Source organism: Euleptes europaea, chromosome 14, assembly GCF_029931775.1.
Source record: "Euleptes europaea isolate rEulEur1 chromosome 14, rEulEur1.hap1, whole genome shotgun sequence".
NCBI lineage: Eukaryota > Metazoa > Chordata > Lepidosauria > Squamata > Sphaerodactylidae > Euleptes > Euleptes europaea.
In genome coordinates, this window is record NC_079325.1 from 49298425 (window position 1) to 49320687 (window position 22263).

At 45.1% G+C, this 22263-nt stretch overlaps 1 protein-coding gene across 1 annotated transcript in view; it reads right to left on the reverse strand.

Moving 5' to 3' along the window:
• The window catches only part of COL27A1 (collagen type XXVII alpha 1 chain), a 349655-nt gene that overhangs the window by 202740 nt on the left and 124652 nt on the right, over positions 1 to 22263 (reverse strand). Inside the window, exon 13 of the mRNA XM_056860156.1 lies at positions 10071 to 10124. Coding sequence (XP_056716134.1) covers positions 10071 to 10124 — 54 coding nt within the window. The remainder of the gene's footprint in view (positions 1 to 10070; positions 10125 to 22263) is intronic.

Genomic DNA, 22263 nt, shown 5'->3' on the forward strand with positions numbered 1-22263 from the left:
GAGAGAAAGAAAGAGAGAAAGAAAGAAAGAAAGAAAGAAAGAAAGAAAGAAAGAAAGAAAGAAAGAAAGAAAGAAAGAAAGAAAGAAAGAAAGAAAGAAAGAAGACTTCAAACACAAAAAGTGGAAAACATCTGTCAGGCATTTTTCTCGATGTTTACATACTGAAAGTCGCTTATCTGAGTGTCTTGCTGGGGCCGCAGCAAATGACACCTAGGTCATTTATGCATGGTTGCTTTACCCTCCTTTATTCCCTGTTTCAGCCAGGATCTAATTTTTTAGTATGCACGTCTTGGAAGCTCAACGCTGTTTCAAAGCAAAACGAACCCAGCTTTTCCCATTCCTCTTCTGGCCCGAATTAAACCGTTCATCCAGGCTCACTCCGGAGTCACAGAGCGTGCATACTCAGTTCTCGGGTTGAGCTTCGCCCCACCCTTTTCCAAACCCCTCTTCAAGGCAGCATGCAGATAGCCAAACAGGGGAAGCACAGAAGATTGGCTTCTCTCACAGCCAATCACGAAGCAGTGTGTAAAGAGGAAGGGATTCAAGGGCTTCCTGCTTCCTCGGAGGTGTTTCTGAGCAAAAGAAAGTCTTTTTTAAAACGAGGCTTGGATTTCTTCCCCCCCCCCCCTTCTTTCAGATTGCTCCGTTTTTTGTTCTTAAAATGCTTTTTTATGCGGCAGTTGGGTCTGGGGGGAAGGAAATCTTCTCTCGAATGAGTACTGCAAGTCAGCCAATTACAGAGCAGCATTTAAAGGGGTGGAACTTGATTTGAACTTGGGAGACTGCTTTTCTGTATTCATTCCTCCATTAGCACACAGTTTCACCCCTGATCATTCCAGCCAATGCATACAGTTTCCCCCAACCCGGGTTACTTTGAGAAGGAGGTTAAAGCGACCGTGCATAAATGACCCTAGTGATACAGCATAGAAATAAGCAAAGCTCAGTTTAGTAGACATTATGGACTTCTAAGCTTCAGTTTGTGCCAGTGTATGTACACACAGAGATGAGTCTGCTGACAGGCAGGACAATCTATGGCTCCACATAGAGGCTGCAAACGTTCACGGTGGTGGTGGAAAGTGCCGTCAAGTCGCAGCCGACTTATGGCGACCCCATAGGTATTTCAAGGCTAGAGAGGAACAGAGGTGGCTTGCCACTGCCTGCCTCTGTGTAGCAAGCCTGGACTTCCTTGCATGCTAAGCAGATGCTCCACCATTAAGGTTGCCAACGCCAACCTCTAGGTATTAGCTGGAGATCTCCTGTTTTACAACTGATCTCCAGCCGATAGAAATCAGTTCACCTGGAGAAAATGGCCACTTTGGCAATTGGACTCTATGGCATTGAAGTCCCTCTCCTCCCCAAACCCTGCCCTCCTCAGACTCCGCCCCAAAATCTCCAGTTATTTCCCAACCCAGAGCTGGCAACCCTATCTACCACTGAGGTATGGCCCCCGCCCAGTTCTCTTGACTTAAAAATCAAGGGCAGAGATGTCCCAGCTAGGCAAGTAGTACCAAGTGTGCGTAAGAATTAGAATGGAAGATGAAACAGTCAAGGGCAAGGTAATCTTTTACCCAAAACTCTGGGCAGAATAAAAAACAATAAATGGTTAGGTGAGGTTTAGGAAGGGTCCATTGGACTTTGAAGTCCATGTACTCTAAAGCAGCAATATGCAAGTGAACCACAATAACATGTACCAACTTGCGAATGGCAACGTACACACAGTATGGCCACAGCACATGTCGAATCATAAACAAAACATAGATGGGGTAACTTCCCCAAAAGAGACAGCCACACAGTGACCACAAGGTATGGATTTTCCGTGAACCCTTGGGGCTTTTCGTGCAGAAGTCCATTCAGCAAGAGATGCTCTCTTCCATGACAAAGTGCTGGGACTTGCTTTCCTGATTTTAAAAAAAGAACCAATGCCCCAGTTCACTCCATCTTATAACTGCAGCTGAGGTGACCAGTGGAAGGAAGGCAGAAAGCTGGCCACTGAGAATCCATTTAGCAAAGAATATTTATTGAACTTGTCAAAAATTGCAGGGAGCTGGGTCAATCGATGGCAACGTTCAGAAAGAATAGCAGCACGGTAATTTTTATTAAGTAAAGGTAAAGGTCCCCTGTGCAAGCACCGGGTCATTCCTGACCCATGGGGTGACGTCACATCCCGACGTTTACTAGGCAGACTTTTGTTTGCCAGTGCCTTCCCCAGTCATCTTCCCTTTACCCCCAGCAAGCTGGGTCCTCATTTGACCGACCTCGGAAGGATGGAAGGCTGAGTCAACCTTGAGCCGGCTACCTGAAACCAACTTCCTTCGGGATCAAAACTCAGGTCGTGAGCAGAGCTTGGACTACAGTACTGCAGCTTACCACTCTGTGACCAACCAAACTATCACAAAATAGTGAACACAAGCTTTCGAGTTCCCCAAAATCGTTCATCAGGCTGGATTTTAACCCCTACACACACACACACACACACACAACAAGGGAGTGGGGAGGATTTCAGGACATAAGAACATAAGAAAAGCCCTGCTGGATCAGACCAAGGTCCATCAAGTCCAGCAGTCTGTTCACACAGTGGCCAACCAGGTGCCTCTAGGAAGCCCCCAAACAAGACAACTGCAGCAGCACCATCCTGCCGGTGTTCCACAGCACCTAATATAATAGGCATAAGAACATAAGAAAGGGCATGCTGGGTCAGACTAAAGTCCATCAAGCCCAGCAGTCTGTTCACACAGTGGCCAACCAGGTGCCTCTAGGAAGCCCATAAACAAGACAACTGCAGCAGCACCATCCTGCCTGTGTTCCACAGCATCTATGATGATAGGCATGCTCCTCGGACACTGTAGAGAATAGGTATGCATCATGACTAGTATTCATTTTAACTAGTAGCCATGGATACCCCTCTCCTCCATGAACATGTCCATTCCCCTCTTAAAGCCTTCCAAGTTGGCAGCCAACAGCACATCCTTGGGCAGGGAGTTCCACAATTTAACTATGCGTTGTGTGAAGAAACACTTCCTTTTATCAGTTTTGAATCTCTCACCCTCCAGCTTCAGCAGATGACCCCGTGTTCTAGTACTATGTCCCCTCTCTTCCAAACCACCAATGTTGGCCACCAATCTCAAAAGGCTGTATTTTTTTTTCAGTTGCCATGTGTATTGTCTTTTGATTCTTGTAAGACCCTTTGGGAGCCAATATATTGCTAGAACACAGGATAAAAGCATCAGAACTAACTGCATGAATAAAAAAGAAGGGTAGGAGATAATGTTCCAGCTGACAGCCCCTAGCTTTCCGCTACAACTGTTGAAACTATCAGAGGAAGGGCAGAAAGCAGCCAACCACACATTCTACTGCGCCTGGATCCAGGTCCAGCTTCAAAGAACATTTGTATCAAGTTGTCATGGAGAGCCAATAATTGGTCTGAAAGGCAGGTTAATTTTTTTAAAAAGATAAACAAAAAGCACTGTCAGGGTAGGTGACCGAAGTCCAATTTCAGAGCAATGTATGTTGGCAAAAAGCAAGCAGATGGCACTAGGTTGCTTGCTTTTGCCACAAGCAAATCTGGCATGGACAAACAGCACAAACCTCTACATTTCTGTGGCAGAGGAAGAAACGCTTACTATCCCAGAGTGCATATTGAATTCTGGAAGGTGATGGGACAGAAACTTGGAAGCCGGGACTGTGGTTCTGGTACATAGCAGACTGAGGATCTGTTCCATGAACATCCCTTGCAGGAATTTTCTCCGTCTACGACTCCTTTCTTGACTTCACCAAACCTCGTCGCTTCAAACAAGCTGTGGCTTTCTGCTTTCGTTCTGCTCATTAAGTAAACCATCGATTCTGCTGGGAAATTAATGTTACAGGACGTTGGAGACTCCCGCACCCTAGACAAGAAGTGGAGCACCATGCTGGATTCATGGAAAGAAGGACTTGGCTCAGCAGCAGAGCACGTGTTTTGCATGTAGAAAGTCTCTAGGTCTATCTCTGGCATTTCCAGTTAAAATGTTCTCAAAGTACTAAGGCTTGGAAAGATCTCAGCCTGAGATCTTTGAGAGTCCCTGTCAAGACAGATGGTCCACTAAGGTGACTACGTATGTTCCTATAAATGACAGTCCTATAAATGGCTATTAACCTCAAAGCTCAGACAGAGAGGTCGTTTATGCATGGGTACTTTCACTCACGTTCACTCCCGGCCTGAATTGGTTGTTCCCTGGAGTTCGGCATGAGTTTTCTGTCCATTAGAGGTGAACTCGCTGACAACCCTTGCAATGTCCGGGTCTTCCCATTCCTTTGTTAACCCAACTCTTCCCTCACCCCTAGCTCAGCCCGGGTGAAATCTCTGTGCAGAAGTCAAAGCACTGGACATAGAAGCTTGGCATCTCTCACAGCCAATCACAAAGCAGCATGTAAAGAGGCAGGGATTCAAATGTTTCCTGCTTCCTCAGAGCTCGTTTTGAGCAGAAGAAAAACTTTTTAAAACCGAGACTTGGATTTCTCCCACCCCCTTCCAGATTGCTCTGTTTTTGTCGCTGTTGTTCTTAAAATGTTTTTTTATGTGGCAATGGGGGGGGGTTCTCCCACAGTAAGCAATATAAGTGAGCCGATTACAACGCAGCAGTTAAAGGGGGGGGGCTTGATTTGAGCTTGGAGATTGCTGGTGCATATTCCCAACAGGAAAGTGTGGGTCCAGAGAGCAACGAACTTCGGGTAAGACTTCCATGCATAAATGACCAGAGTTGCTGACTGCTGGTTGGGGGGGGAGGGCAGTGGAGCATAGTTTTCCAATATTAATTTATCCTGCAGAACAATGCTAATCTTCTTATAAAACAGTAGATAAAAATCCCATTAAATCCACAGCTGTTAACAGTTGGACTTGAACCTCCAAGTTCAGAGGCTGTGGGCCTCTGAACCACAGTTGCAGCAGGACAGACTCCAGATGTAGGCTTTTGCCCTCATGCCCTGAAGCTTCTTGGTTGGCCACTGCGAGAACAAAGGATGCTGGACTAGATGGATCCAGCAGGGCTCCTTTGTGTTCTTATTAATAACTGTAACTAAGCCAATGATGCATTGCAAGCAATGAAAGAGCAGAATCGTATAAAACAAGAGGACTGCTCTTCAAGCTTAGACATTCCAAACCGGCTGGAGCAGCCTAAAGTTGAATGTAGCACCTTAGTGGAGTGCTGTCACATTTGGTACTTTCAAAATCCATTAAAGTAAGATCAGAACCCAAGGGAACTTCAAGGCAAGTTCACACATGCATGTTCAATAGTTCAACAACTAGAATCCAATCTAGACGTCACATCCAGCATCTTCAGAGTCTCCCTCAGAACTCCAGCCACTGCCACAGCCTTTTTACTAATCTAACATGGAGACTTCCTGCTCCGCTTGTTTCATTGTAGGTGCTGTTGCTCAGAGAGCAAGGGATCTTTCTCTCAAAATCCAGGTTGCAGGGAGAATCAGACATAGCGGGGACTACAGGGGGCTCCTCAGTCTATAAGGAGTCTTCCTCTGAGAAGGCTTCCTTCCAAGTCAAGGCTGGGCAAGTGAAGGTCTTGACCTCTGTTCATTTACAGTGCATTCCTAAGGAGAGTTACTCCAGTCTAAGCCCATTCATTTCAATGGGCTTAGACTGGAGTAACTCTCCTTAAGAATGCACAGTTAGAAAGATCACTACATACATTTGGTGTGTTGAGTTGCAAGCTTGCCGCCTCAGGAATCCAGCTCAAGAATTCCACAATAATTTGATGTGATCTTTTTAGGCCTGTGGCAATTATGGATTTGCACTGTGCTCCCACGAAAGAGGATTTTAGTATCTGTTGGTCATAGAGTCCCAATTTGTAGCCAGCTGAAACAACGGAGACGGTCTAGCCATCTGTGTGTCTATAGTTCGCCTTCAAAGTAGCAGCTTCTACAACTTGCTTTAGATAATTACTCCATGAGAAAGAACATGGGGTGACACACTGAGATGGAAACTTAAAAAAAAAAATCTGTACACAGTGCGATGCATATCATTTACCATGCCCAACACTCATGGAAACTATTTTTGCCAGATATCATGTCACCAGCTAGGAAATGGGATATCAAGGACAGGCCTAACCTATCCTTGGAGAAAGACTTGGATAAAATTCTAATCCACAAATGAAATAAATACATAAAATAAAGGGAGGATTCTGTAGGAGAGAATATGCCATGGGGAAATTCGTAAGAGCACCGTGGCAAATGCCTTGATACTTCCAAGCGGATCAATCATAAGCCTCTGGGTGGTATGGCGAGATTCAGGACAGGTCAAAAGCCACCTGAGTGTCATCTGGTGACTGAGAGGGAAACTACCACCGCACTTGGCTTTCTCTCGTTTGGCCATCCATGAAAAGCCTGGAAATCAACAGAACCTTCCCGCTCTCCATCATTTATTCCATTGTTTTCATCTTTTGTTTCTTAGGCTGCTAGTCATACTTGTTCTATTACTTGGCCATCGGTCTCATCCTTGCAATCAATGTCAGGATGGGTCATCCCGACCTAGGACACAGCTTTTGTCTGTCGGCCCAGATACAGCCGGTCTGGGGGCGAAACACCTTTTTTACTTGCACTTCGTTGCTCCGGTAGTTCAGGAGTAGAGTCTGGCAAGCTCCTTTTAGCTAGATCTGGGATCAGATCAGTATTTACAAGCTTTCTTGGCAAGCGTTCATAAAAACCTCCTTTGTTTTCCAAGAGGTCTCTCAGCTCATAACATTGGTACGCGTATGCCAGAGGTGCCCAGGAGCGTTATCATATTACCCCCAAGAACTACTATTGGGGTTTGGTACCAAGTGAATGGCTCAGACATTTTTGTGGAGATTTGTTCATCCAAAAACAATATTGTTTTATAAATTGCACGCCTGTTTTAAAAGTTCACACAGTTTCAAAGCAGCCAGCTAGAGTTTCGTAGGAATTCAGGGGTTAATATTAAAGATGTGAAATGTTCATTGGCTAGCTGCCAATTCAGATCAGCTTCAGAGACCCTGCTTTCTGTGCCCCCATCCTCAGAAAGCGAGCAAGTACCAGATATGGGGGCGTCGCTGTCGTGGTACCCCAACTGTGCAATACACATCTCAAAGGAACTTCTCCTGGTGCAAAGCCCAAAATGTTTTGAGCATCAGACAAAAACATTCCTGTTGTCCCAGGTTCTCTGCTGATTTCTGGTGGTCTCTTTCACTGACTTCCACTGGCTCCAGATTTACTATGTTGGGGTTTGGTTCCTCAATCTACTCTTACTACCCATCTGATTTCTGATGGATGCTCCTAAGATGGGTTAGCTTTTACTGCTGTTTCCAATGGTGATTTAGTGCTGGGTGGTTTGATAAACTTTGGGTTGTTTTTACTCCACACTACTGTATTGCTTATGTGTTTTGTATCTTTTATGCTCAAAGAGAAAGAGCAGAGAAAGAGCCATTTTATCTACTAGGTTGATACCTGCTCACATAGTCTATGAGAGACATATACTAACCAGTATTACAACTAGAACCAATCTGACCAGATGTTTGAGTAACTAACTGGTAATAGATTTTGCAACCTATACACATGCCTGGTTGGGTTTGAACTGTTTGTATATGTATTTTTTTTTTATTTCTGTTAATGTGTGCAGGCTTAACATGTGTTTTAATTAACCACTGATGAAGGCCCAATAGGCCAAAACGCGTTTGGTATGTAGTTACAGAGATCAACCCTAGGAAATGCCATTGTGCTTTTTTAATGTTTTAAAATATTTTTAACCTTTACTTAACGCTTCTAATAAATTATATTTTTAGTATTTATATACATTTTTTTTCCTTTCCACCCAACCTTGGGTACCCAGCTTCTGTTTTCAGGTTGGGTTTTATTCCCTTCTTTTTTCTTCCATTATCACCTGATCTCCATATGACTTTTTGTGCCTTTAGTTTTCACTTCATTCCCACTCCCCGGGGAACATTCTTTTGAGACCACTTTTACGCCAATCTTTTTCTGGAAGCCGAGTTTGAGCCAGCTTTTTCCTAGTGTTTAATGTTTCTATCGGTTTTCTTTGTCTCACCCACCTCCAGCCCCCCTTTCAATGATTGGACTGTCGTCATTGTTAAACCACTCCCTCCCCTCCCAAGATGAGTTATTTCAGGGTGGTTTTTTTTTAAAGGCCCTAAAATATTGTTAGATCAATGTAGTGTTGTAATGATACTTTAAGCAGGTTTTCTGAATTCCCAGCTTTCATTAAAAATAAAAAAGTCTCTACACACTTTCCTCATGGAGATATGCCTTTTCCCTTATATCTCCACAAAAAAAGGCACTAGAGACTTTTTTTTAATGAAAGCTGAGAATTCAGAGAACCTGCTAAACATATTGTTACACTGCTTTAGCAATATATTGAAAGTTTAGGGCTTTTTTTTAAAAAAAAGTAAAGGGGGCTGTGATGTCACTGATAACAACAATGATGAAAATATCACACTCACACACGCACCCGAAAATACTCATTATTTAAGCCACATGCGGAACAAAATAAACTGACTCCGCAACTGTGGAAATGCACAGAGAGGGCAGCGCACAGAAGAACTGTGCCCAAACCGAATTCCAATGCTTATGGATCGACTCCCAAGAAAATCAGGAGTAACTCGAGTGCAGGAAAGCCTGCTGGCACATGCAAAATACTGTGTTCAACATTCTGGACTGCAGAATTTATTAATTTCATGTATGCCCCACTTTTGTCCACAATGGAGATGCAAAGGGGCTTACAACTTTCTTCCCTCCTCCGTTTATCCTCACACATGACTGGCCTAAGGTCACCCAGAGAGGTTCCCTGGCAGAGCGGGGATTCGAACCTGATTCTCCAACATCACGGTCCACCTCTTTAACCATTACACCACACCGGCTCTCTGGAAGAAATGATACTTGATTCAGAATGAGCTGGACAGACTCACAATTACAGTACCCGGACTGACCATGCCGGAGAGGGGTTGCACTGAACCCACCAGGAACAGTTCCAAGGTAGCTCAAGAAGTAGACTCTACTTCAATTCCCCAGATGGCAACAGACTAATTCCACTTCCACTGCTGCAGAGACGTGCAGAGGCCAGTAAAAGCAAAGGAGCAAAACATCTGTCCTTCCGTTTCCCCACAAGCAGCCAGAGTGATAGGCATATGCTATGTTCCAAAACCTCTTTCTAAACCAATCAGGCATTTTATCACTGCTCTTAAATCATACAAACGCACCACAAAATACAGCTGTCTACTTTTAAAAAATTACTAAGCAAAACCAACTCAAATGGAGAATTTGGAATTGTGGAGGCGGAAAAGCAAGGCTTGGGAAGGCCAGAAAGAGGAAAACATGCTCTGTAGGTCTAAGACAAATTTATCTGTGATCATTTACCTTTACATAAAGGGGCAGGGGAGTGCCCTAAATACCATGACAAAAACATAGATATATTTAATAGATTATTTTTATCATTGGCTTTTTCTCATTTTTGCCCAGCAAGCAAACACAGTATGGCAGGGGAACTGAAGAGAAAAGAAGGAAGAGGGGAAAAATAGACTGCGCTACACCAGTGCTTCATATGCTAGATGTTTGTCTGACGGATTTAGCACATTTTACAAGATGGGAACCAATTCACGAGAGATATTTAAAACCACACAGAGATCAGAGACTGTTTCCAATGGCCAATCCAATCGGCAAAGGGAATTGGTTCTTGTAGGTTATCCGGGCTGTGTAACCGTGGTCTTGGAATTTTCTTTCCTGACGTTTCGCCAGCAACTGTGGCAGGCATCTTCAGAGTAGTAACACTGAAGGACAGTGTCTCTCAGTGTCAAGGGTGTAGGAAGAGTAATATATATTACTCTTCCTACACCCTTGACACTGAGAGACACTGTCCTTCAGTGTTACTACTCTGAAGATGCCTGCCACAGTTGCTGGCGAAACGTCAGGAAAGAAAATTCCAAGACCACGGTTACACAGCCCGGATAACCTACAAGAACCAATGAACTCTGACCGTGAAAGCCTTCGGCAAAGGGAATGTTTTTCAGTGAGGTCTACAGAAGAAACGTTAAAATCAGAAAAGCCTTCTGCCAACTTACCGGGTTGCCATCGATGCCTGGTGGTCCTCGTTCCCCAAAATCACCAGGGAAGCCCTAAAGAAAGGGAGAAGAGGAGGGGGAAAAAACACTTTGGTTACAAAGTAGGGCAAGGCATGGTTGTGCAGGAGCTAAACAGAAGCTGCTAAAAAGCCAGTTAATTTGTTTATTTAGATACTTATACTCCACTTTTCTCTCCCATGTGGACTTAAAGCAGCTTACATCATTCTCCCCTCCTCCTTTTTATCCTCACAACAACCCTGTGAGGTAGATCAGGCTGAGACAGAGCAATTAGCCCAAGGTCACCCAGTGAGCTTCCGTGGCAAAATGAAGATTCAAACTAGGTTCTCCCAAATCCTCATCCAGCACTTTCAACTATTAAACTTCGCTGGCTCCCGTTCTACTTTGTCCAGCAGACCATGACACAAAAACGAAAAGAAAGAAAGCACATTCGCTTCATCTAATCATGAAAATCCCACAGACAACAAAATGTAAACATCTGATGGCTAGGGTTGCCAACCTCCAGGTACTAGCTGGAGATCTCCTGCTATTACAACTGATCTCCAGCCGATAGAGATCAGTTCACCTGGAGAAAATGGCCACTTAGGCAATTGGACTCTATGGCATTGAAGTGCCTCCCTTCCCCAAACCTTGCCCTCCTCAGGCTCTGCCCCAAAAACCTCCCGCCGGTGGTGAAGAGGGACCTGGCAACCCTACTGATGGCAGAGGGCAGCTCAGCCGGGCTGAAAGCAAGACCTAACCTCAGGGCATCTTCCGGATGGGCATTTGCTGGGGGCAGGCCATCCTCTGTGCTGCCACCTAGTTGTGGATTTCCTTCCCCTGACTGATTTGCCTCTGGGCAGAATTACATATTTCATGCAATTCCATGATTAAGTTTTTCAGTCTTTTTAACAGATTTCAACCACAGAGGCTGTGTTGTAAAGGGAGCACATGAAGCTGCCTTATACTGAATTAGACCCTCGGTCCATCAAAGTCAGTATTGTCTGCTCAGACCAGCAGCGGCTTTCCAGGGTCTCAGGCAGGGGTCTTTCACATCACCGACTTGCCTAGTTCCTTTAACTGGAGATGCCGGAGATTGAACCCGGGACCTTCTACATGCCAAGCAGATGCTCTACCACTGAGCCACAACACTGGGGCAGAGATTTAACTTTTCCCCCTTGCATCATTTTCTAACAAAATCAGTTGTTATTCCTCCCTACACACAGACACACACACACCAATATTGTACAGAAAATCTTGTATTTTCCTCTGGTGCAGCTTAAAAGTGGTGGGTTTTGGTGGGAAACAAAAAAGGGTTAAACAGCCCTCTTCCCCTGCACAAGTCTTCCTTAAGGGTAAGTACTGTGTAGCTCTACCCTAAGCTGGTGGCTTTGGGCATCAGGTAAAAATAGGGTTGCCATCCTCCAGGTGGTGGCTGGCAATCTCCCGCTATTACAACTGATCTCCAAGCAACAGAAATCAGTTCCCCTGGAGAAAATGGCCACTTTGGCAATTGGACTCTATTGCATTGAAGTCCCTCCCCTCTCCAAATCCCGCCCTCCTCAGGCTCCGCCCCCAAAATCTCCAGGTATTTCCCAACCTGGAGCTGGCAACCTTAGGTAAAAGCTTTCCTCCACCCTAGCATTTGGGGGGTATCGACTTTTGCCTGTCCCTGGGCTGACTCTTGTAAAATGGATTTTTTGTTGCGGTGGACTGGTGGAGTTTTCTTTTAACATTTTACTATATTATTTTGTTTGATTTGTAACCTGCCTTGCAGATCCAGTGGTTGAAAAGCAGAGTAGAAATATATTTTAAATAGCCACATAACAACTGACGTATTCTCTTGCCAAGCCGCAGTGGCCACAGGGTGATGCACCCATTTTGTATGTTGCCTCCTCCCAAGTAATGACCCACACAATACTTGGCAGAAGCCCAGAAAGACAAAAGGAAAGGAAAGAAAACTTTCAGGCTTAAGACCTTTCGTTGGATCTGGAACATGCAAGATAGAACATTACAACGGTGCCTCTGAGAATGAATAAAGCGCTTTTCTGTTACAATTAAAACTTTTTTTAAAATTCAAACACTGTCTGAACTGCATTTTTTGGACCGTTCCTATGGGAACGGAATATATGCGGGACCAGCCACAGTTCCTGTAAGTCTGGTTCTGTTCCCGCTGGCAAAGAAGCTAGCTTGCTTCTGCTCATCAAGGGAGCTTTTCTTCAGGAAAGTCGGTACGGATAGGTATGGAAAGAACGCTCCCCCTCTGTTTGCATAAGACTGTCAGCAAAGAATGTTGCATCTTCGAGCTCCGAGGGAAGAATGTCACAGCTCTTGGCAATGTCAGTCTGCAGGCAGGCAGAGTTCGTTTGACCTCGCTGGACTCTGAACGCTTAACAGATTGCATATCCTCGCATCTTTCACAGTTAATAGAGACATGCACATGACACTCCTGGTTTTTTTAAATACGAAGGATCGCTATGCGAGGTCACCAATTGCCCATTGATGTTTCACTCACTGTATTCATTTACTCTGCCCTGCATTCACTTAAAAGCAAAAAGGGTATTTGTTTAGGTGGTATACAGCCCATTCCTGACCTTGAGGGCTGAAAGTTCTTGGGAGGAGCGCCGGGGCCTGCGCCAGCACCCATGCTCCTTGCGCTGGCAAGACCGGCATGGCCACCAGCATCGGGCCTCTAATTAGGGTTGCCAACCTCCAGGTACTCTGCAACGGAGTCTTCAGTACAAAAGTAGCAAGAAATCTTATTGGTGCTTACACATATGACATCAACGATACAAGAGTGAAAGATACATATAAGAACAGTCAAAGTTATATACAAAAAGTGTGCTTTTGGGATAGTACCTACTATTGGACTTTTTGAAGAAAATACAACATTTACTTGAAAGAACATGGCAATTGGTGCACTGAGACTGCACCCTAGTTAGATTGTACATACTGTATATAACTTTGACTGTTCTTATATGTATCTTTCACTCTTGTATCGTTGATGTCATATGTGTAAGCACCAATAAGATTTCTTGCTACTTTTGTACTGAAGACTCCGTTGCAGATTTTCTAACCATTGGTATTGGCACGGAGGTGCCTATTTTGTATTGTAACCTCCAGGTACTAGCTGGAGATCTCCCGCTATTACTGCTGATCTCCAGCCGATAGAGATCAGTTCACCTGGAGAAAATGGCCATTTTGGAATTGGACTCTATGGCATCAAAGTCCCTCCCCAAACCCCGCCCTCCTCAGGCTCCGCCCCATAACTTCCCGCCGGTGGCGAAGAGGGACCTGGCAACCCTACCTCTAATGCTGCCCTCCCCGCACTGCCATGGCAGCACGGCCCTGGGACGCCGGCTCAGCCTCCTGACCGTGTACTTCTGTGCGCCATCTTCCCAGGGGGCTTCCTGAGGCGGTTAGGGGGGGGAGCCACCTTCAGGCTGCCTCCTAAGCCCTTTCAAGTCGGGAACACCCCCTTTGCCCTCACCTGAGTGTACACCACCTTTTTAGGTGGCGTATCCCTGTGGTACCCTATGGAGCAGTTCCACAGGGCTTGAGGGTAAAGGTAGCATTTTGACTTCGGTGTTTGGGGGGGGGGCTGAATCCTCCTTTGGAGGCACTGGCACCTCCAGCTACCAGCTTAGCCCAGGAACGGGCTTTAACAATATATATTTAAAAAACACATGATGACTTAGTGTCAATACACAGGCATATACCATACATACAAGCGCACTAGAGACAAGGCTAAGGATGCTATCAAATTTACCAGGCTCCCCGGTTCAAATCAAGTATTCTTGTTTTGATTTTGCTTCTTTCTCGCGCAAACCAAACACGGGCCACTAGTTTTCATTCTCTGCTTCCTCAGGCAAAACCTTCCCCACATTATGTATAAGTAAGCCACACACACATGATTTACAGTCTGCCTTTCTCACTGAGACTTAATATATAATGTACACTGTATGTGTAAACTGCATATGGGATGCATAGAAGAAGCAAATTAACCATGCCAGTAACAGAAATGGGTAGAACCAAAAAAAGTTCACAATAACAACAAATGAAAGCAGAAAGGAAAGGGATAATCCTCTCATTCCAACCCAAGATGTGTCTGTCACCTCCACTTTAGAGACAGGGTGGGAAGCTGAACCCTGACAAGCAAAGCAACAAGCACTGACAACATTTTAATACGGCAAGCTCACAAGGCAAAACACAGGGTCAGGGCTGGGGATCATGAAAATCCCAGGGAAAGAGGGGTCTGTTGTAGTGTGGAATGAGACTTAGACTTTTATGCAGGTTTGTTTCCCCATGGTCACTCCCGCCGACTGCTTCGGGGCTTCCTTTTGATTATGCATGCCTTTTCCGACCGTCAGAGGTCACCTCGCTCTCCCCACGCATTTTGCCCACATTGTCCGGATTCTGGCTAAAACAGCTTCTGGAAAACATGGGCAAAACACGCGGGGGGGGCGAGACGACCTCTGATGGGTGGAAAAAGCATGCATAATCAAAAGGAGGCCCCGAAGAAGTCGGTGGGAGTGACCACGGGGAAACGTCCCTCAAAAAAAGGCCCGAGTCTAGGGTTGCCAACCTCCAGGCACTAGCTGGAGATCTCCTGCTATTACAACTGATCTCCAGCTGATAGAGATCAGTTCACCTGGAGAAAATGGCTGCATTTTAAAGCTCATTCACTTTTGCACTGCAAATAATATAAAATTTAAATCATGTGGGATGTTCCTAAAATGTCCATCCAAAACAGTGGTAGCTATTCGCATTGTGCAGCTGAATCGATGGAGGCCGTCATCTTTGGTTAAGTTTTTACCATGCAGGTTGGCTCACTGAACAAAAGTAACCTTCAGTCTGTTTGTAAATTCTGACCTGACAGATGCTGTTTTACGGGAAGAAAAACAGGCTTGCAAAAATTCAAAGCAATGTACTCAACGAGCCCTCCCCAGCAGCCAAAGATCCCCATTTATGGAGTTATTGGGAAACAGCTCTTTTGCAAATTTCTGGCAACCTCTCTTTTCATCCTTAAGTTGAACTTTTAAAAGTATTATTATTATTATTATTATTATTATTATTATTATTAGATTTCTGTTCCGCCCTTTCCTGACCAAAGTTGGGCTCAGGGCGGCTTGCAAGCAGAAAATATAATAAATATAAGCAATACATCAACCATAAATATATTATACTTAAAAACCCCATTATTTAAAATTCTATAACTTGTAACCATTCTAAAAGATTAAACAAAAAATGTTGCCTGTCCCCTCTCACTTACAACCATTCGTGTCAACCATCAGTTAAGCAGCACCTAAAAAGACAGATCAGGGACAATGACCAAAACCGCTAAGTTGAACTCAAAGTCAATAGCGGATAATATGTAAGGATGCTTTCATTTGTGATTTTTCATTCCTATGCTCAGGAATATCACTAATTTTAAAATTAAACCGGAAAAAGGAAAAACACAGCCTTATTTGTGTGTGTATAAAGTGCCTTCAAGTCACAGCCGACTTATGGCGACCCCTTTTTGGGGTTTTCATGGCAAGAGACTAACAGAGGTGGTTTGCCAGTGCCTTCCTCTGCACAGCAACCCTGGTATTGCTTGGTGGCTTCCCATCCAAATACTAACCAGGGCTGACCCTGCTTAGCTTCTGAGATCTGACGAGATCGGGCAAGCATTGCCCTTCCAGGTCAGGGCACAGCCTTATTTACCCCCTCACTTTTCATGTATGAATATTATTCACCAGCAGAAAAAACGTGCAGTGTCAACAATCAAATGAGGAGGGTTTGGTCTGTGGCTCAGTGGCTGCAGGTTCACCTGGTGGCAGCGCCAGTTAAAAGGAATCTCAGAGCCAAACTACACGTTACATCAGACACAGGTCCAACCCATCAGCGCTGACACCATTTTAAATGGTAAAGGTAGTCCCTTGTGCAAGCACCGGGTCATTCCTGACCCATGGGGTGACGTCACATCCCGACGTTTACAAGGCAGACTGTGTTTACGGCGTGGTTTGCCAGTGCCTTCCCCAGTCATCTTCCCTTTACCCCCAGCAAGCTGGGTACTCATGTCACCGACCTCAGAAGGATGGAAGGCTGAGTCAACCTTGAGCCGCCTACCTGAAACCAACTTCCGTTGGGATCGAACTCAGGTCGTGAGCAGAGCTTGGACTGCAGCACTGCAGCTTACCACTCTGTGCCATGGGACTCCAAGACACCATTTTAGGGGGGAAATTAAGCAAGTTAAAAATTGCTGCAAGGGCTGGGCCCGCCCCAGAGGTGGCACAGAGCAGTTTAGTTCCCCTCTGTAACTTTTCAAGTGCCATAACAGCTGTGGAGGGCTGTTTTGGCGCTTGAAAACGGGGGGGGGGGGGGAGAAATACAATATCACCTGGTGCTGCCACAGAGGGGGCCTGTTCAGGATCAGGCCCTCCTGATTTGGGAAACAAAAGAACAAACCACCGTTTGTCATTTTGACTCATTTGAATATTATAAAAAACTGTAGTGTTGTTTTTTGGGGAACTGGGCCATCTTCAATAGCCAAGCTGCACATGCCGGGAAAGAGGAAGGTGCACAGGAGGCTAAGTCTCATTCTTGTAACAGACCAACCACCTTACTTCATTACATCTGAAACGCAACCTATGATATATTCATTGTCAGAAAAAAAACCATCTGATTTAAATCCTGCTTGATGCTCAGAGACAATGATATTTACTTTACCCAGAGGCTCTCACATATACTAAGCCGATAGGGCCGCAACGTTTGTCAAATTGATAGGCTCTCTCACTGTTGGGCTAGATTCAGCCTTATAAATGCGGATAATAATCCTTGTATTCCTGCCAGCTGAGATTTTACTAATGAGATTTATAGACTCTCAAAGTCTGGCAATTGCTGGCACCTCCTCATCCAAGTGGTTTTTGTTTTTTTTTAAAGCTAAGATGGCAGTCCACTGCCAAAGGGCCAATCAAATTTCCCACCTCCTTTTTGGTTACAGGTATGAAGGATTTGTAGTATTAAATTCAGTGCAACTAGCCTATCATGAATCACTTTGATAAATGCAGTGTGGAAGACAGAAAGATTTGAGAGCAGGGGATGACTATGTGCGCGGAAGCTATTATTTCCAAAAGGTTACACAATCTTTGCCTCCAGCTGCCAGCTCAAGTTTTATTTCATTTATTTGATTTTTTAAAATCCTGGTTTTCCTCCAAGGAGCTCAGGGCAGTGTTTACAGTACCCCTCCCCCCCATTTTATCTTTGAAAAAACCCTGCGAGGTAGTAGGCTGAAACAGAGTGGTTGTTCCAATGGGGATTTGAACCCTGGTCTTCTAAATTGTAGTCCAGCCATCACCCTAAACACTGCACCACACTGGCTCATTCGTTCCTTGTCCTGGGCTGCTTCCACGGGGTTTTCTCCTCTTGCAAAGCAGAGCAACGTGTCCCTATATTTAAAGGGAGTTTCCACATGCTTATTCTGAGCACGTGGTCTTCCCAGGGCGTTCCACTTTGAGACGGATCAAAGAAACACCTTTGCAGGTAGCATGGCTGCAGGTAGAGGATCCATGTTGAAGCACCACATGCAGCCAATTCAGGAAGTCAGGGGAACTAAGCTCCGCCTTCAAAATGGTGGGGCTAAGTTCTGGATCCACGTCCACTTGAGCCCTTTAAAGGACTTATTCCCCTCCCTTTTTTTTTTTGCTTTCTCAGCCACGCTGTGCTGTAGCTCCAGTGCAGATTGGCTGGGAAAATGGAAGGAAACTGTGGGGTGGGTGGGATGTCAAGGCCATAGACTTGTCCACGAATAGAGGCAAAGCAGACAGGGCGGTGAAACAGCAAGTAGTAGCGGGACGTGACACGTGGTTGCTGGTTTCATCCACTTCCATGGGCTTTTATGCTTGGCTGTTTCCCTCGCGGTCACCCCTCCAATGACTTCAGGTCTTTGTTTTGATTACGCATGCCGTTTCCGACTGTCAGAGGTCGCCTCGCTTTCCCCCTGTGCTTCCCCATGTTTTGCCCACGTTTTCGAATTCGAGATAAAACAAGTCTCTGAAAACACAGGCAAAACGCACAGCTTACCCACTACATCTGAACCTAGCCTTCCTTCTCAAGGGTCAGACTAGCCAAAGGAAGAGAGAATTCTTGTGTTTTTAAATAGCGGTACAAAACAGAGAATTTTGGCAGGGTGAGCTTGTCCTGCAGGGCTTAGAAAAGCTGAACCAGCCTCTTCTTCTACACAATTATTAAAAGGTGAAAAGCCAGAAGAAAATAATTTTCTTTGCTAAAAATGATTAAACCTTTTAAAAGACTTCAATTTTTTTTTAAAAAAACATTCTCTTTAAAATTTCTGAAAATTATGCAAATCTGAATTGATCTATTAAGTAAAACTAAAATCAAAGTATGCGAACAAATGGATAGGCATCCGCACACGCACATACACACACCCCAGCTATACTGCAATTCTTTGTCGAGATAGTAAGCTAGAACAATCTATCCTCCTCAAAGCATTGGGATATGTTTGTTTAGCAATAACACATTGAAAATAAAACAAGCTACGGTATTACAAGAAAAAAGAGTTCATCAACAGCATATTCACTGAGTAACGCCATAGTAGTTGAAACAGAATAAAACAGCACGTCACTCATTTATAATCCAAATTCTCATTAATGAGTTTTTGTCAGCATTCAGTAGCCACCAGCATGCATATATGTTCATGTACAGGTAATACCTTAACTATTGTTTGCCAATATCCATTCCTATTTCTACTAATTTGATCAATTTGAATGATCCTCCAAGAACAGTATAAAAGAATCTATGCCTTAATGTCTTTGATGAGGCAGTCAAACGGGGAATGGCTTGCGTCTTCCTCTACCACATTCCCACAAACATAGATACCTTAGATTTTATGGTATGTTGAGGTAATGCTTGGCTGTAAAGGCTGGCAGAAGGAAGGGGAGGACAGGATGTGGGCTGTGGATAAAGAGGTAGGGGTGGATGCAGGTGGACAAGAGAAGCCCAGACCATATGCGATCGAGGAGTGAGCAGACCGAAATGACTTGCTGTGGAACTTTTGAATGCAGGAAATAAGTTTTCCCACCCTTAAGGCCTTACTTCCCCATCATCCCAGATCCATTCCCTACATTCAGGGATGGCATAAGGGATCAGAACTGCTAGGCGGTAGCTGAGGTTCCAGAGCCTTGGGAGGGCCCACCACTGTGAAGCAGCAGTTATCAGAGCCTTCTCCTTCCCTGTGAGTGCTTGCACTGGCTGGGCAAAGCCTGGACCTTTCCATACCTCCTATCTTTCCCTTGGCATGCATGGTGGAGGGGCTGTGGCTCAGTGGTGGAGCATCTGCTTGGCATGCAGAAGGTCCCAGGTTCAGTCCCCAGCATCTCCAGTTAAAGGGACTAGGCAAGTAGGTGATGTGAAAGACCTCTCTACCTGAGACCCTGGAGAGCCTCTGCCAGTCTGAGTAGACAACACTGACTTTGATGGACCAAGGGTCTGATTCAGTAGAAGGCAGCTTCATGTGATCATATGACACAGGCAAGAAGAGGCCACAGTGGCTGTTACATGTCACTGTTCGCTATCCTGCCTAACCAACAGGGTTGCCAGGTCCTTCTTTGCCACTGGCAGGAGGTTTTTGGTTTTTGGCAGGAGCAGAACCTGAGGAGGGCAGGGTTTGGGGAGGGGAGGGACTTCAATGCCATAGAGTCCAATGGCCAAAGCGGCCATTTTCTCCAGGGGCACAGATCTCTGTTGACTGGAGATCAGTTGTAATAGCAGGAGGTCTCCAGCTAGAACCTGGAGGTTGGCAACCCTACTGACCAAGCCACAGTGGCTGCTAGGAAAAACAGCAGCAGCTAGCACTCAAGAGAGAAAGGACAGGCGACTGTGGGCTGCTGCTCCTCGTGGCAGCAGCTGCACGTTTGCCCGGGTGGACTAACAAGAAGCAACAGGGACTGGGAGCATCGCCTGCCCTTCACTCTCCTGCCTTTGGATGAGGCCTGCCAGACACTATCCAAAACCCGGAGTTAGCCCTGCTCGGTTCGCAAGCTTATTGCCAAGCTCCTTTTCTACCCTCCCACTTGCAACCTTCGCTAGAGAAAAGACACAAATGCTGCCTTTTCATGTACGGCTGTTCAGATTTCTGGGCAGCGTCACAAACAGGAAAGCTGCGCAGCTTCCCAACTGGGCACTGGCAGGTTCCAAGCCTGCAGTGGCCAACGAGCGGCTGGAGAGAGGCCTACAAACAGCTTGCTGGCATCTGCATAGAGGGGCCTATTCACCATCACCACCGTTCCAAAAGAGAGAGGGAGAGATTTAAAAAAAAAACAAGAAACGAAATTTTGGAGAGGAAAAGATTTCTCTTGTGCATTGAACAAACAAGGCCAAAATTTATGGGTAGAGAAAAACTTCACAGAGAGCGAAAAGACAAGGACAAAACTGCAAATGGTCCATTACTTATAATTAAGGTTGCCAACTGGGTTGGGAAATTTGGAGCGATTTGGGGGTGGAGCCTGGGGAGGGTGGGGTTTGGAAAGGGGAGGGACCTCAGCATGGTATAACGCCACAGATTCCACCCTCCAAAGCAGCCGTTTTCTCATAAGAACATAAGAAAAGCCCTGCTGGATCAGACCAAGGCCCATCAAGTCCAGCAGTCTGTTCACACAATGGCCAATCAGGTGCCTCCAAGAAGCCCGCAAACAAGACGACTGCAGCAGCACCATCCTGCTTGTGTATTACCGCACCCAAAATAATAGGCATGCTCCTCTGATACTAGAGAGAACAGGTATGCAGCATGACCAGCATCCATTCCAACTAATAGCCATGAATACCCCTTTCCTCCATGAACATGTCCACTCCCCTCTTAAAGCCTTCTCCATGATCTCTGTTGCCTGGAGATCAGCTGTAATTTTTAGGAGATCTCCAGGCCCCACCTGGAAGTTCTGCAACGGAGTCTCCAGTACAAAAGTAGCAAAAAATTCTTATTGGTGCTTACACATGTAACATCAACAATACAAGAGTGAAAGATACATATAAGAACAATCAAAGTTATACACAGTATGTACAATCTAAGTAAGGTGCAGTCTCAATGCACCAATTGCCATGTTCTTTCAAGAAAATGTTGTATTTTCTTCAAAAAGTCCAATAGTAGGTACTATCCCAAAAGTACACTTTTTGGGAAAAGGTGGGGGACAGCCGTTTCAAATCTTTTCTTCAGCCCCAAACAGTAAACATATCCAAATCGTACCCATACGGGTATTCGGCTTCACTTTAGAGTATCCCTCGGAGAACTGAGAATAGAGTGGAAGATTTTACTATTGAGTACGATTTGGATATGTTTACTGTTTGGGGCTGAAGAAAAGATCTGAAATGGCCGTCGCCCACCTTTTCCCAAAAAATGTGTACTTTTGGGATAGTACCTACTATTGGACTTTTTGAAGAAAATACAACATTTACTTGAAAGAACATGGCAATTGGTGCATTGAGAGTGCACCTTACTTAGATTGTACATACTGTATAAAACTTTGATTGTTCTTATATGTATCTTTCACTCTTGTATTGTTAATGTTACATGTGTAAGCACCAATAAGAATTTTTTGCTACTTTTGTACTGGAGACTCCATTGCAGATTTTCTAACCATTGGTATTGGCACGGAGGTGCCTATTTTGTATTGTAACCCACCTGGAAGTTGGCAACGCTACTTGTAATCATGAACTTGCCAAAACTAAAATTGAGATATGGCCAGAGACGGTACCAATCCATACTTCAGCATTTTCCCCTTCACCCTGCCCAGCCCGATCATGGTTTCTCAGCTTGCATGCCAAAAGTAACAAAGGCGATGATAAATTCTCCTGCCAAGAAATTCGCCTGGATGCCAACACAATTCAGATTTCCTTAAAACATAAAGGGGGAGGGTGGGAGGCAGAGGGCACGAGGGAAGTTCCCACATCCTGGACTGCAAATACCAAGTATACTGAAAGCATTAGGGACTTGAAAAATCTAAAGTATAATGCTGGTGGAGAGCTGAAAGGTGCTACAAGAGCCAAAGCAGCTGGGGTGGGGAAGAAACAGCTTTGTTGGTGCTTTGGTCTTTCTTGCGTGGCTCCCTGTAAAAAAAAAAAAAAGCCCCCAGCACTCAGCATCAATTCCAACAGAGCACTGCCTCCTCTGGCTTGGTTGTCCAGGCTGATTGTACAAGCCCCC